Raw genomic sequence first — 16,414 nt, 5'->3', positions numbered from 1 at the left:
CAAAATCGGTTTATTGCATACAATAATCTATGACCTCACATTTGTGAAAAGTGAATCAGAATCTGCAAATGGAAGTAGAGCTCAAGGGCTGACAGGCTTTCAAACCAGCACTTACAGCGGCAAGAGCGCAGACTGTATCTCGCATTAAAGCTTTGCAGAGTTTAGCAAGTGCCCGTGACGCCAGCTGAGGATCTTAAAGCAATCACCAACATGCCAGTTTTTCCTGGGTTTCTTCTGTATTTTGAGAACATTTTCTAGTGTCCTCCCAATTTTTTTTTAATGAATAATTGGAATGCACGCATGCCTATGTTTGGTTAGTTCTTCTAATCTTACCAAGTTGCTAGATTGTCGGTTAAACACAGTCTGTACAACCTTCACCACGACCTGGCAACCCGCTACCGATTTCAAGTGTCCAGACAGGCGGATCAGTCAAATGCTGAATGAATTAGATTACTCTCTGAGCTGGTGTTTCACCCCTTTTACTCCTAGACACAGCAGAGATCGAGACATTACACACAAAAAAGCGAGCCATATATTGTGACTGCTGTAAAGCTGGAAAGATATTCACGGAGCCCAGCTTTTCAAATCAGGTGAAATGTGTTGTAAAAACACAAACAGACTCTTTTTTTTTTCCAATTGAAAGTAAAGTAGACATGTACAAATAGCGCTGTACTCTCTGTGGGATAACTGCACAGGGACAATCCACAAAGTGTAACCATGACTAATTGAGTACAATACAAACATTTTTATTTTGCAGTATAGTGTCACCAAATGCGCTTGGCAAATAAGTAGACCTAGCGTTGCCTTACTGTCTGACTCTGCGTCTCACTGGTGCTTGTTGCAGGGGGATCGCTCGCTAATGGTGCAGTGGATGGACGTCAACCAGCTGAGCCAGGAGGAAAACCTGCACTCCAAGTGTCTGTGCGTGGACAGACTGCCCCTGGACCTCTGTGACTCTGAGGAGCTAACCCAGCTCTTTTCCGACACGTATAAACCCGTTTTCTGCCAGGTGAGATCACAGTGCACAGAAAACTATTCATTTTTGCTGTTTCAGTGTAAAAGTGCTGATCATGGACTGATTTAGCAAGTACAACTCAGTTGTAAACAGAGCTTGAAATCAATATCTCCCCATTTTTTTTCTCAGAGCTTAATATTGTGCAGAAGCTGAAAGGACTTTACACATGAATGTTCATCTCATTATGACATATGAAACATTCGGTTCACACACACACCTTTATTACAAGAACACCTCCAGGTGAGAGGTGCTGACATAAAATTCAGCGGTCAGCATCGGTGTTGGTCAGCCTCGCCGTATCACTAAGCAACCGTCTCTATGGTGAGGTGTGGTAACTGTGATACCGGCCCCACCCCTCAACTCCATCCCTCCCTCCTTCCATCCCACTCTGATCTGTCTTTTTTTTCACTTGCACCGTTCGCCCTGCTCCATTACATCCACTCCTCCCCCACATGCCCATTTAAAGTTCACACAATCGGCATCTGTCATCTACTGCATTTCCAGTTTTAGCTCCACCCCTCTGCCCCACTCCCACATAGAAATCAATACACCCACATCATCCTAGTCCCATGATGCTTTGTGGGTGTTTAGCTCATGTTGCTTCACTGTTGCAAAGCCAGCAGGCTTTGACCTATAGTTCAGCATTTTTTTATGTACAGTACATTATGTGCTTCAGAGCAGTTGTATTATTGCATTTCACCATGTATGCACCAGAATATTTCAGGATAAGAGCTTATGAAATGCTCTGCACCATCTATTAGGATGCAAAGAAAACATGTACAGAAATATGAAAAATGTGCATGCCATTATTTGCTAGTGTAATGTTAATGATAGTATTTATTATATCTCTTTCCTTATGGCAGAGATGGGCATGTATTAGGCCTGTGTGTTTGCCATTTGTCTGTATGGATAATATCTTTGTTTCAATATTGAAAAGCGATATCGGAACGCCCAAGAGTTCTTTCTTTTATTTGTTTATTTATGGTCATAAGGTCACCTTACTGTGATATTCAACTCTAAACCTCAGGAACTGTGAGATATATGAGTCAGAACACACATGAATAGAAATTGCAACCTGACTGGCATTTTTATTTCATCCTTTTTTGCTTATAGTGACTGTGGTGAATGGATTCGGGCAGTCTACAGTCATATTAGTGGTTTAGTCATAGTCTGCTGAGGCACAGCAATGATGCAGTGATGTTACTGTTTAACATTTAACAGGTATGTTTTCCACATTCACAATCCTAGCTGTGAATGCCAAGCAGGTTTGGTTCTCTGATGCCTTCCTGGTAGTGATGTTACAAGAAAAATCAATACTTAGGTTGTGCGTTTCTTTACCAGATTTTAGTAAATGATGCACTGGTTGACAGACATTGCCATGCCTTTAGTCATGCTGCATGCCTGATAAAACCTTTAGCGTGGTACCATGGTAAGGTTGTAGAATCTCTGTAGCTAGTTTGGCTCCCGTTGCTAGCTAGCTAGTCTTGCTTATGCATAATAGCTCATTCACACTAAAGTAGAAATAGGACGGCAACCTCCGTTTGACTGAGAAATATCAGCGGTTGCCCGGTGATTCCATTCAATTATGTCACACGCAGCAACCACTTGGAAACAGGTGAGCTGAGCAGCTGATTGGCCCTGCAACACCCCCAATACCTGAGCGACCACTTTCAATCACCATGTGATTCCACAGGTCACCTGGTGGTAGGCAACCTATAAATGCGGACAGATTGCCAGCACATTGCGATCAGTCTGGCTAAACTCTGAATATAAGTAGTTAATGGGACTTTTTCATCAACAGATGTGCAGTTTTCACCTGTATCGCTGTTTATTGTCAGGAGACTGCATGTATGCATGTACACGGTCGCCATAATTTTGGTCATGCTGCAGTCTCCAACCACAGTTTTCCCTGTTTGACTGCGTAGCATAATTGATTGAGATTGAGCCGTTTAATTGTCACTAGCAATGTTACACGAACACAGAGTTGAAATAGGACCCCTTCCGACCGTCGTACATACATTGCACAAACATGACGTTGGTAAGACAGGTCAGAGAGATGTATGATGGTAAAAAAACAATGAAATACATAAATACATGAGGGAAGAGGAGGGAAAAATAAGAACTCCATCCAGACTGAGCTCCTTATGGGAGAGCAGTTTGAGAATAGAATAAAAACCCTCAGCACAATGAAGCACATGAATCTTCACACCTTACAACATAACAACATAAAAAACATGCGACTTGTGACAGGGGAGGGGGTATTGGACAGAGCCGATGTACACAACAGCCGTCCGGTCCGAGGAAGTAGGAGGATAGGGTCATACACCGTCTTGTGATCTGGGAGAATTTGTTGTTCCTGCTTCCGCCCTGGAGCTTCCAGCTAGTGAGGTGAGGCTGCATGTAATTAGTGGTTGTTTGGGTTTGGTTTAGGGCGAAAAAGAGACCAGTTGATCAAATCCATAATTTCTTGTTTACAGAGAACAAGACTGAGAGAGTCTCTAAGAGTTAGACAAGACTAGACAAGGACAAAGAAGCCAAGCAGGAAATAAAAGGGAGGGACAGAGAGAAAGATGCGACCACCTCCATCAAGAGCCAAGAGAGACTCTACAAGAGAGAGATAACATAGATATTAATACTTAATAATATCAATATACTGAATGTGTTTCTGTACAGGTCAGAGATCAGTGCTGTCTGCAGAATAGAAGAGGAGCTGTTCTGAGTTGGTCATTTTGTTTGTTGCATATTTATTTGTTTAAGATGATTCCCTAATGCCTCACTGCCAGCAGCTCCAGTTCACCTTGCATAAACCGTCCTCCTCCTCTGTGCACATAAGTAGAACTCAGCCCTTATGTCACTTTTTCTTTGTTCGGCGTGCACTTAATCTGTGGCCTTGGCCCCGAGCGTTATAATTCTGCTACCCATGAAAGGGCCCTCCAGGCAGCACTTTAGCTTGAGTCAGCCAGGAGAAATGGAAGGAAGAGAAAGTAAAGAATGTCAACCATATTAGAGGAAAGGACGGCAGGTTGGAAATGGAAGGAGGGATGGGAGTAAAGGAGGACGGCGCTAAGAATGCCAGAACTATTAGAGAGAGGATGGAGTGAAGGAGGAGAGCCGACAGTGTCAGGCATAATAGAAGGACAGCGAGACGTGGAGCGATGAGGTGAAATAGCAAAGAGGCGTATGATGCCAATCAAAGGAAGACGACTGGTGGCATATATGCAACTATTGATGTAATAATGATGACTAGGAGCAAGTTGAATACTCACATTTATAGGCAGGAGAAAAAAAAAGAACAAATGTTACATAAAAATGTCTTTCAAAGAGTGGACAAGTTCTGTTTTAAGACCTTTGATTTTTCTTTCAGGTCAGGATATAACTTCCAGTGGTTTGATTAAGATTGATGGATGGATGGTTTAAAGCAGTGCAGAAATAAATTGCTGCAAAAAAGTAATTTCTTCAGAGCAGTGTTAGATGAGTACGGACACAGCAAAGCATCATACTAGTGCCAACCTAACCCCCCCCCCTCCAAAAAAAAAACCAACCAAACAAACAAAAAAGCAAAATCTGCACTATCAGTGGTGTATAAGTGATACAGATGGTGGTGATGTGCAGCAATGTCAGAACAAAAGCCGAGAAGTTAACAGCAAAGCGGTGAACGTGGATCTGAGCTTTCATGATACGTGTTTTATGAGGATGGATATGAGCACTTCTTGTGCTTTTCGGCCACTTTTAACTTTTTTTTCTTTTTTGTTTTTTAGAAGAAAAATCCCCAAGGCACCTTCAACTTTGTTGACAATCAACCAGAAAAATGGAAATGAAAATAATGAGTTTTCTTTTGCTGTCGGGAGCCAGACAGTTGCCTTATTTAGTACAACAGGGGAGAAAAAAAGAGCTAATTTAGCTGATTTTGAATATGTACTCTTTTACTCTCTCAATCACTGGCACTTGCTTTTGTAGAGCTAATTAATCTTTCCAAGTACAATCATAAGATTCTTGACACAATTATTGACCCCCTTTGGTGAAACGCAGTGTTTCAAAGTTTTATTTGAAAAGATGATCTCATTCAGTGACGTCTTCCCGCTGCACACAAAGGTGACGATAAATCTGTGAAATCATTCGATTTAGCAGAAGTACACCACAAGCGTTCTTTTTTTCCCCTTTTTTTTTAATGGAGGCTTACTTAGATTAACTCCACCTCTCCCTTTGTTGTCCAGCACTCGTCATAAAGACATTTGCACTTAAAGCTGTCACTGTGATAGGCCATGTACCTCTCTTCAAAGACAGCTGTGACAGGGCTGTCCTGACCTCATCACTCTGTTCCGACAACTGACGTGACCATTTAAACTGTGTCACACACACACACGCACACACACGCACGCACACACAAACACACACCGACAAACTGACAGGTGCTCCCCCGAGCCTGAGCCCTGCCAGTGATGCATTCTGCATCGCTTTGCTGGGGACCACGACTGGAGGTCAAGAGCTGTCGGACACAGTGATTGCTAGCTATGCGTGCACACACATGCACAGTCACATGTATAGTAACATCATTTAAGAGTAGACATGCAACTGCTTTTTTTAAAAATTGTTTTTAAGGTGTCTTTGCAGTATTGAGCTTGACAGCATTAATTCAGTGAATCCGCTTTAAATTCGTATTTGCCGTTTCTCCTGTTGTACTGATGATACTGAGATTCCAGGCAGTCCATTGGCACATGTTAATGCAATGGGATTTTTTTCCTTCTCTTTTCACTCAACCCCAACTCCAAACAGCAGATGGTTACTCATCCACGAGTCATTTTGTGCTGGAAGTCTCTTCCTGTTAAAAGGGAGTTCTTGGATTGGTGAAATGATTGGTCTTCTCTCATAAATAGTGAAGAGTCTTTACCTTGAGAAAATCAGCAGCTCTCATTCTGTAGTTTTACCTCTTTGTTGCATCTTTTCTGGATATTTATAATTATCCATCCATCCATTCGCTTCCACTTATCCTTTTCAGGGTCGCTGGAGCCTATTCCAGCTGTCATAGGGCGAGAGGCGGGGTACACTCTGGACAGGTCACCGGTCTATCACAAGGCCAACACACAGAGACAGACAACCATTCTCGCTCACATTCACTCCAGCATTCACACCTATGGGCAATTTGGATTAACCAATTAACCTATCCCCACTAACTGCTTGTCTTTGGATGGTGGGAGGAAGCCAGAGTACTCAAAGGGAACCCACACAAACACAGGGAGAACATGCAAACTCCACACAGAAAGACCCCGGCCTAATGGTGGAATTGAACTCAGGACCTTCTTGCTGTGCGGCAACAGTGCTAACCACCGTGCCACCGTGCTGCCCATTTATAATTATAATTGAGCTATTTGTATATATTATAGCCATCTCTTATATTTTGTGATATATTGTATTATTTAATTTAGTTCAGTCTGTTACTGTTGTTGCCTTGGAGCAACTGTAACCACATCATTTCTTCAGAGATTATTAAAGTATTCTGATTCTGATTTTGGTAGATGAAACAGTTCAAGCACTTCTGCTCTTCATCTGATAATAATGCAGTGTAGTCTTGAATCACATGTTGTTGGTCACATGGTCACATCACATGGACTAATCAAAACCCATATATTACCCTGACCAGACGCTTGATAGATATATAAATAACCACACTCAGATGTGGATTGTTTATTATTCCCTGTTGATGATCTGAAAAGTCAATAAAGAAAAATCAGTAAGATATTAGTAATGCAACATATCAGTAAATACAGTGGAAAAAAGTTTAGACAAATAAGAAAAAACGCAGCAGATGACTTGAAAAAGTAAGAATAATGATGAACCAGTTTTCAACTGGCATCATATAATGAAATTAAATAAAACTGAAAAGTTTAGCACAGCAAGTTGAGATACAGACATGAGTGAGCAAGAATTTCCTGCCAGAACTCTCTGCACTCTAGGCTTCTTCAATGCAGAGCTGCCAGCCAAGTCAACTCTTTTATAAAGCAAGTGCTGAGCAAAGCGCTTAACATTAAGAACAGAATAAAAATACAAAACCATCAGCATGGAAGCACCAAAGCATTACATCTGTGTACATCCAAATAAGTTTTAGAGATCTGTTGAGTCAAAGATGTGTGTCATGACTTGGTCACAACACATAACAGACTACGTGTTTGTTAACAATCAATCATAAATCGCTCACATTCACAACATGTGCCATGTCTGTCGTAAGTGTCAATGTGTAGCAACAAGAGGGCAGTTTGGGTCCCCCAACATTTTGTTTTTCAGTTTGGCGTGCTGACTATGGACGAACTTTCTGTTCCTGTTGGATATGTTATTTAAGGTGCATGAAGAGTTTTTTAGGTTAGAAGTGAGTGTTTTTTGTAATGGACCTTATTATACACAAAGCACCAATAATACAACTGAAGATCTGTAACAAATAACAAGAACAAATAAAATCCAACATGTCATGATGGAAAATGCTGTTCTCAATCAGCAGCATCCCTTTACATGTAGATTCCCACTTGAAAACTCAGCCTTTAGTGCTTCATATCTTTGTGAAAATTTGCTGTCGTACTGAACAAGTTAAAAAAAAAAAAGAGTCATCAGCTGCTGTTAATTATGCTGAAACTGAAGTTGCCTCAAGTGCCACAGCACTTTGGCTTGACTCATTTAGCATAGATGCCTGATTATGCTGTCAAAACCCTGGCTAGTAAGGAATGTTTGAGTATAAGACGAGAGTGCTTCATGTAACAAAATGCTGTAAGTGTGATTTTCAGCCATATTGCATTTATATTCCTTTTATCGTTTCGCTTAGACATGGTGTCTTTTTTTCGCATGAATATGTTGTATGTTGCGTAGTAGTTTAAATATACACTTACAGTCCCATTATTAGTGTGCCTTACTAGTTGTAGGCTGTACCTCCTTTTGCCTTGAGAACTACCTTAATTCTTTGCACACATGTCCTGTTCCACCACATCCCAAAGGTGCTCCACTGCAGGTCTAGTAACTGTGGAGGCCACTTGAGTATAGTGAACCAGTGTGAGATGACGTGAGCTTTGACGTGGTACGTTGTCCTGCTGGTAGCAGCCGTCAGAAGACTGCTCATATGGTCACATGGTCAGCAAGACTCAGGTAGGCTGTGAAATGCAAACCATGCTCAATTCATACTAAAGGGCCCAAAGTGTGCTACGAAAGTTATCTCCCACATCATTACACCACTGCTACTAGCCTTGATATAAGGCTAGGTTGGAACCATGCTTTCATGTTATGTTAACCCTACTCTCTGGATCTGATAGCAGAAAACAAGAATCATCACACCAGACAACGGGTTTCCCGTCTTCTGATGTTCATTTTCCGTAATCCCATCCCTGTTCTTACAGTTACTGACATGAGGGCAACTGGTGTGGCTTCTGCTGCTGTAACCCATCTGCTTCAAGGTTCAGTTGTGGGTTCAAAGATGCTCTTCTGCATAACTTAGTTGTACTGAGGGGTTTTTGATTTACTGTTACCTTTTTGTTCGCTCAAAACCATCTGTTGGGCATTCTCCTCTCACTTCTGGCATCTACAAGGCATTTTTACCCAGAGAACGGCTGTTCACTCCAGTGTTTTCCTATTTCTTTCTTTTTTCTTTTTCCCCCCTATAGATAGTTGTGTGAGAGTAGATCAGCTGTTTCTGAGATACTCAGACCAGCCTGTCTGACATCAACTTCCACGCAGGTCATCTTGAGTGCACCTATATGCCTAATTCAGTTTCTCTCATGTTTTTTATTTTCACCTTTATTTATACAGGTAAATCTCATTGAGACACGAGGTCTCATTTTTAAGAGCGACCCGTTTTAAATATCCATACAAAATGACAACATGTTAAAACATACTGTAGTTGTTACAATTCATACAAAAAAATTGCACCTGAAAATAAAATAAAAGACAGTAACAATACCACAAGAACATGAACAGACATCCAATGATGCTTTCTCTGTTGTCCTTAAAATTGGTTTAAAGCCCTTCAGTTCAGTTAAGCTGCACAGCTTCAAATCCTGTTGTAATTTGTTCCAAGTATAAGGAGCATTGTAAGAAAATACCTCAAATAATGTCACCATAATCAATGTGATGTAAGAAGGTGGCAGCAACAAATTGTTTTTTCACACCTTACTTTTAATCTGAATGTTTTTTATAAGATTTCCAATGTGTGGCTTAAAAGAAAGATCATGTGATTGGCTGATTAGATATTTGTATTAAGCACTTGAACCGGGTCACCGAATAAAGTGACTGGTGAGAGTATGCCTCATTTTCTGATTAAACAGCATCAAAACAAACATGTCAGTGCATGCAGTGATGATGATTTCCGACACATAAAGATGAAAACTCTAAGCGTATTGCATGCAAGTGAAATTTGAAGGCTTATGCATCACAGTTTGGCTTTTATGCACCGCTCAAAGAAAACTGTGCTTTTAGTCAAAAATCCATATTTTCCCTGGACTTGAGTTTGTGCAGTGGGTTAGCGTAATCTGTTATTCAAACATAACTACCTATTGGCCAACGTGTGGAAAAAAATGTGCTAATTAGACTGGTACAGGGTAATTGCATATTGCAGGAGAAGGAGTTTCTTCTGGGCCAATCTGTTTTTGATTTGCATCAAGAATAATTTGGAGGATGAAGCACGAAGTGCTAAATTTGCTCATATAATTACTCTTTAATGTTCTCAAAGTCTGCCTTGAGGACAAGGTAGAGCCACACGTGATAGGAAAAAAACAGAAAAAAGGATCATTGCAATGCAAACAGTTTCTGATTTCCATCTTAAATCTGTTTTGGGTTTTTTTTAATCATCCAAAGGCATTTAAAGCATAATTTTGAAGGAAAATCTGGGAAACTTGACATTAGATCAGAAATATTTTTGTTTTTTGTCTTTCTCTGTACAGTAGTCTTAATGTGAACACTCCTGCAGTAAGAGGACATTTCAATCTTCAAACCATGATCCAGAAATTATGGTCTTTGTTGGAGGGGTGTTGGGTTTTTAAAGAGACTGTACACATGGAAACAGAGAGAGAAAGAGAGCTAAATGACAACTGGCATCCACAAGGCTCAGATACAGTATGCACAAGCCCATTTTAAATTTGCATAATTGTGCAGATTCAAATAATGATTGAATGTTTTATATATTCCAGTCTTCTGTTGTGTGAGTGCAGTCGGAGAAAAAAAATTAAGGGAGAAGCTCACTCAGTCTTTGCATCCTTGCTCACGAACGCGCTCACAAACACAAGTTGATGACAGTCTGAATGCCATTTTCACAGAATCCAATTTGATATATAATGTTTGTTTCACAGTTTACCCACTTCCACTCGTGTGTGTGTGTGAGAGTGTGTATTCATATCATTGTGGGGACCAAAAATTGGAAGTTTACTATACTTGTGGGGATCAACACACCTCATGGGGACCAAAATCCTGGTCCCCATGAGTTTGAAGGCATTTTTAAGACTCAAAATGTGGCTTTAGTATCAGGGTTACATTTGGGTTATGGTTAGGTAAGGGCTAGAGAAAGCATTATGTCAATTAGATCGGCGGTCCCCAACCCCCGGGCCGGTCCGTGAGTCATTTGGTACCGGGCCGTGAGAGTTGAGGCTCGGGTGTGAAATTTATAGTTTTCAGGGTTTTTATCGGTTTTTATCGTTAACTCAGTTTCCCAGTGTCTCTTCCCGTGTGTTATGAATAAATCTTTTTTTGGTACCGGTACTGGTTTTATTTTGCTGTATTTATCCACGACACCTTAAAGGCTGGTCCGTGAAAATATTGGGGGACATAAACTGGTCTGTGGCGCAAAAAGGGGCCGCTGAATTAGATTCACAAGCTATGAATACCCGTGTGTGTGTGTGTGTGTGTGTGTGTGTGCGCGCGTGCGCATCTGTGTGTGTGTGTTTGTGTGTGTGTGTCCACACAAAAATAATGGTTAGCAAGTTTTTATGTGTTTTTCTTCCTGTCTTTTCTGGCTCATATTCTCTGTCAGCCCACCCCCCCCTCATTCTCTTCAACCATCAGTCACTTAATCAATCACTGATGTTTTCTGCCTCACTTTTATGTCCCCTTCCTCCGCCACTTACTTTCTTTCTTTTCCCTCCTCACTCCCACTCTCTCTCCCCCATCCATCCATCCATATCTCAAGTGGTAAAGTGGTTCCGGTCATTTCCATGGAGTTTGCTTAATATATGCTGATGATAATAGCCTATCGACCTACTCCTCCACACATACGTGCATATTCCTCTCGTGTTCCCTGCATTCATTCAACCATCCATCTCTCCATCCCCCTGTTCAGGCTGGAGGGAACAGCAGACGAATGAGAGGTGGGAGGAAGTGGAGGGGCCACTTGATTGAGTGTTGAAGCTAACAGGCGTCAGTGTTCGTGCTGAAAAAGTACAAATGCGTTTGCTTTCCACTGATTCAAAATTCCTTTATTTTTACAACAAAGAGAAAGGAAAGAAAAAATTGAATCATTTCATAAACTACTCACATACAGCACAAAAATGGAAGTGTTAATTATTTCAACAACATGCAGTGAATGAATCTAAATCATTCAATATTTGGTGTGACCAACCTTTGCCTTCAAAACAGCATCAGTTCTTCTTCTGGGTACACGACAACAACAAAGGAACTTGGCTGGTAGGTTGTTCCAAACATCTTGGAGAACTAACCACAGATCTTCTGCGGATGTACGCTTCCTCAAATCCTTCTGTCTCTTCATGTAATCCCAGACACACTCGATGATGTTGAGATCAGTGCTCTATGGGGCCATAACATCACTTCCAGTACTTCTGATGACTTTGGCTGTATGTTTTGGTCGTTGTCCTGCTGCAGAATACGTTTGGGGCCAATAAACAACCATTTATATTTCTGAAAGCATTCTTTGTAAACAGCATTTTTTCTTTTACACCTGCCTAAAACGTTTGCACAGTACTGAATGTACATATGTGCAATGTAAACGCAGAGTTTGAAACTCTTCTGAGTTTAGCTGATGCCTTAGCTGTTTGCAGCAGTTGAAAATAAATAATCAAGTTTCTGATTTGCTCACATTTCATGTGAAAGCCTTTGTGTATGAATTCTTATACCCTCCCTGATTTTATGCTGTATGTGGAGGCATCAGAAGACTTATTCATATTGGGGGTTTTTTCTGTGTAGACCTTAGTCATGTACTTCGATTCATATGCTGGCCCTTAGAGGTCAAAACTGCGACTTGAGAAAACTCAGACATCTTCACCTCTTGGCGAACAGTGGTAAAACATTAGCAAAAGCTGCATTTAATTGAATTGATTGTATTTTATTTTTAATTTATTGCTGAAGATGTCTTCCTAATGTTTAACTCAACTTTCTGAACGGCTTTCCTTTTATTAGCCCTGGAAGGTGAAATAGGCTGAATAATGTATTTCTTCAGTATTCAAACAATGGTTTACCTTAAAATGTCAGAAAATACTAACCCCCCCCCCCCCCCCCCCCCCCCCCAAAAAAAAAAAAATAAATAAACAGACATCCAGTTTCTAAGAATTTCAAGCTGAAAACCTACGAATCCAAATGTACAAAGCAGTAAATGTCTGGTACATTTGGTTGAGAAACATTGAATCAATGAGCATCCAAATGAGTTGAAATTATAGGTGCTAATTTTCTGTTGATCATCCTCCTTCCTTGTTTTCTTCCAGCTCTGCTTGTATTTAATATTGCATTATTTCAGGCAGCAAATTCATGGAAAGTATTACCTTCAAACATGTATCACTAAAACCACCTGCTGCTCCACGCTGCTGTTGCTGCCTGATTGTTGATCATTATTCATATTAATGTCTCTGTTGTTCTGTCCCGTTCTGCTTTGTTTAACCCTGAAGGACTTTTTCATTGCTCTCACATTAGAAATTTGTCACTTGGACTTTGGATTTATTGACTTTCATACCCTCAAGATCAGAGTTTATTGCAACATTATAAGAGAGTAGCCAGGGCTTTTCCACCAGTGTTGTGATGGTGTCACATCTAGAACTGCTTCCAGTAGAGATTCAAAAAATAAAAATTCCAAGAAGACTGATGCTGATGTGACAAAGCTGGATAGAGAGAAAACCCCCAAAAGCACTTGGTGACAATGAAAAGAAGAAACTCCCTTTTTTAACAGGAAGAAACCTGGTAGAACCAGGATCAGGGAGGAGCAGCCATCTGCTGCAACCGGTTGAGGGTGAGAAAGATGCCCACAGATTACATCCTTCCATAGAAATTACTCCAACCTCACAGTTATGCTACTTTCTCAAAAGAAACCAAAGCTGACTTCACTCATTAACAACATTGTGCTGATGTACTATAAAAGTCGCTACAAAATAACGTTAATCCACAATTAACACGACAAATCTCACGCTATGGCTAAGGACCAGTATTCACATTGGTCTGCTGTTTTGCTTGCTACATGATTGGTATTTCACAGCGTCTGCACCTTTCAAAATACATTTGGCCTGTGCGATACAGACTGTGTTGATTGATATAAAAGCCTCCATGACTGACGCGCTCTTATGCGACCTTGTGTGCAAAGAGAACCACAAATATAGCTCTTCAGCTTTGTTTTGCACAATTTTCCCCTTCTTTACTTTTCAGAGTAAAAAGGTCAGTAATGTTTTGGCTGATCACTTGGTTGCAGCTTAAAGTAGTGGGGAGATGTGGCCAGAGTCTATCACAAATGCTGCATTTCAGCGGGAGCAAACCACACAATATGTACCGAATGAATGCAAAAGTGCACCTTCCTTTCACCATATGGAAATTAATATAAGAAATCAGATAAGGGTTTCTCATAAAAGTGTTCATTTATATAGTTGCAGCTTCCTGAAATTATATATGCTTTTCTCTTTGGCTGAAATATCCAGAGTCTATGAATATGCAGATTTTTTTTTAACACAGCTGTTTATATTCTGTAGACACTACAAGTAACGCTGCATTTAACTTCCAACAGTGCCACGAAATTCTCTTTGTTTGTGCGTGTCTGGAATGAAGATGAATTTATTTGAAAACTGCCTTTTTGGTGTCTAATTGTGCACCTTTAGCAGCGATGATGCAAGTATTAGCAAACCAAACCTTCAAATGGTCTCTAACAGATCACACATCCTTTAAAATGTGAGAGAAGTTAAATTGAGTTCCTGTCCTTTTTATTCCTGCTGTATTTCATATGAATCGAACCAGTGCTAACAATACGTTAAGTGGTATGTTTTAACCACAAGCCATTACTTTGTGGACATAGTCATTATCCGATAAAGTCCATTAGCTATAAGCTATTAGCCTGCCTGCATTATTTAGCTTGAGCTCAGAAGATGGAAATGACTCAGCCTTCTTGACAGAGAAGTCAGTCTTTATCAGCAGGACACTCTAGCGCTGAGACATGTCTTTATTGACTGCTGACCATAAATGTATGATAATAATGCTCTGTCAAGTTTATATGCTGAAAAAGGCCCATTATTCGATCCGGCTCCTAAGTAGGAGATTATTGTAGTTTGGAGCTGTCTTTTCCACAGACACTATGTTAGGTTGTGTTTGTGTGTATCTCTATCTATGTGCACATCCCTGAAGCGGTGTAGGAAGAGCAAAAGGATGTATCTTTTACATCATGTCATTTCTTTATCTATCCTTTTTGACAAAAGAAGCTGAGAGAAGCACTTCTACCTCCACTCCACTGTTATCTGTCACTTCCCTGTCTGTCAGTCATGCACAGAAAAAAACCCATACATGCATGAATTTGTGCATTTGTTAGTCTAAAACTCTCTGAAAACATTGGGCGGATTAGGATTCGGATAACTTTGCAGTCTTTGCAGCCTCTCATGCTGGCTTCTCATTTTCTTAGTCAAAGTGCATCATGACGGTAGCTTGGGCTGCACAGATAACTGCCACTGGAGAAGATTGTGTTTTGCCAATCAGTCTTCTAGATGAATGATATTGCTATTCCTAGATGGTGCCGAGAACGTGCAGATATAAAAACGTGTCTGACCTCCTTTGTTTGCCCCGATGATTTATTAAAAGATAGTAAATGCAAGTATTTTTAGGTCTCTGGTGAGGGGGAGGGGGGCACACCTATCAAGCAGTAAGCAGCTGATACTGGCTGATAAGAAGTCAGTAAATTTTCTTTTGCGTACTGAAAAAAAAAATCCACTTTAAAATACATTTACTTCATTAAACAGCTCTTGGCGATAATGCTGCAGTGGTGGCGTATTAATTTTTTATTCCTACAGATAATTGCTGAAGTCTGAAGGGCTGATGACGTTAGTTTGTAGTGTCAGAACTTACGTTGTTTTCAGAAGTTGATGTTGGGTTTTATGCTGGACTATTGCTCTTGCTACTGGTGGCATTTCTCCCTTATATCACTCGACCCACTTTCTCCTGAAGGAACTCGCTCCAGCCTGCTGGGTGCATTTAACCAGGACAGGTTATTCCATATGTTTTGAACCCACCAGTGAGCAGACAGTTCTAACATCTTACAGCTAATGTGGCATGCCTGGAAGTGGAAAGGTGTACTGTATATTAGTGAAAGCCTGTTAAGTAGATTTGGAGCATTCCTGTGAACTAACAGGAACAACAAACATGACAGGAGTGCGCCTGCTTTTAATCAGACACTCCAGCAGGTGAGCATCTGCAAAAGGCATGCCATTATCAGGCACAAATCTGATAATGGCATGAATGCAATCCTTGTAATAAGTGGGAGCATAAGAAGACTACTCTGCCCCAGTAAGACATGTAAAAAAAAAGAAAAGAAAAAAAAGAAGCTAAAATAAAACACGAGATACGAGTTGTTTTCTTTTTCTTTTCTTTTTTTCTTTTGGTTTTTGTAGTGCTCCACATTTACAAGTGTCAATAGGGATTTTTCAGATCTCCTTAAGCACAAATTAGCTCAATTCATCATGTTTATACAATTTGTGGGATGTGATCAATACCAATGTCTTGACGTTGCCGGTTCCCCGGCCAACTAGGAATTTAGATGAAGAATCAAACACGAGGAAAAAAGAAATTCAAATAATTTTTCACATTAGAGCCCACATTTCTGTGCCCAGCCACAGAAGAAAAATCTAAAAGAATGACTTACTGAATAAATGCTTTGTCTTTTTATGCATGTTTCTTCTAGCTTGCTCAGGATGAGGGCAGTCCAGTGCGAGGGTTTGGCGTGGTGGAATATGAGAGCGCCGAGCAGGCAGAAGCTGTGCTGATAGAGATGGACCGAACTCTGGTGGGAGGACAGGAGGTCCGTCTGTCACTCTGTACCCCTGGCACCTCAGGGAGAAGCACCTTGGCTGCACTCATTGCTGCCCAGGGTATGGTGAGTATATTACGGAGAAAGCAGCATCACAGACGCATCACAGAGTGTACTGAAGAGAGCGCAGACGGCAGTACACGGCATTTAATGTTGCCTTCTGT

At 40.7% G+C, this 16,414-nt stretch overlaps 1 protein-coding gene across 1 annotated transcript in view; it reads left to right on the top strand.

Annotated features, from left to right (window-relative positions):
- raver2 (ribonucleoprotein, PTB-binding 2) overlaps window positions 1-16,414 on the top strand; it is a 98,227-nt gene that overhangs the window by 60,046 nt on the left and 21,767 nt on the right. The window contains exons 4-5 of the mRNA XM_085375846.1: window positions 845-1,009; window positions 16,125-16,316. Coding sequence (XP_085231972.1) covers window positions 845-1,009; window positions 16,125-16,316 — 357 coding nt within the window. The remainder of the gene's footprint in view (window positions 1-844; window positions 1,010-16,124; window positions 16,317-16,414) is intronic.

This window comes from Diplotaxodon limnothrissa, linkage group LG17 (assembly GCF_057381915.1).
Source record: "Diplotaxodon limnothrissa isolate DT_005_m linkage group LG17, D_limnothrissa_male_GT1.1, whole genome shotgun sequence".
Lineage (NCBI taxonomy): Eukaryota > Metazoa > Chordata > Actinopteri > Cichliformes > Cichlidae > Diplotaxodon > Diplotaxodon limnothrissa.
The sequence above is the reverse complement of the archived record's forward strand: the minus strand, read 5'-3'. Positions and strand labels throughout refer to the sequence as shown.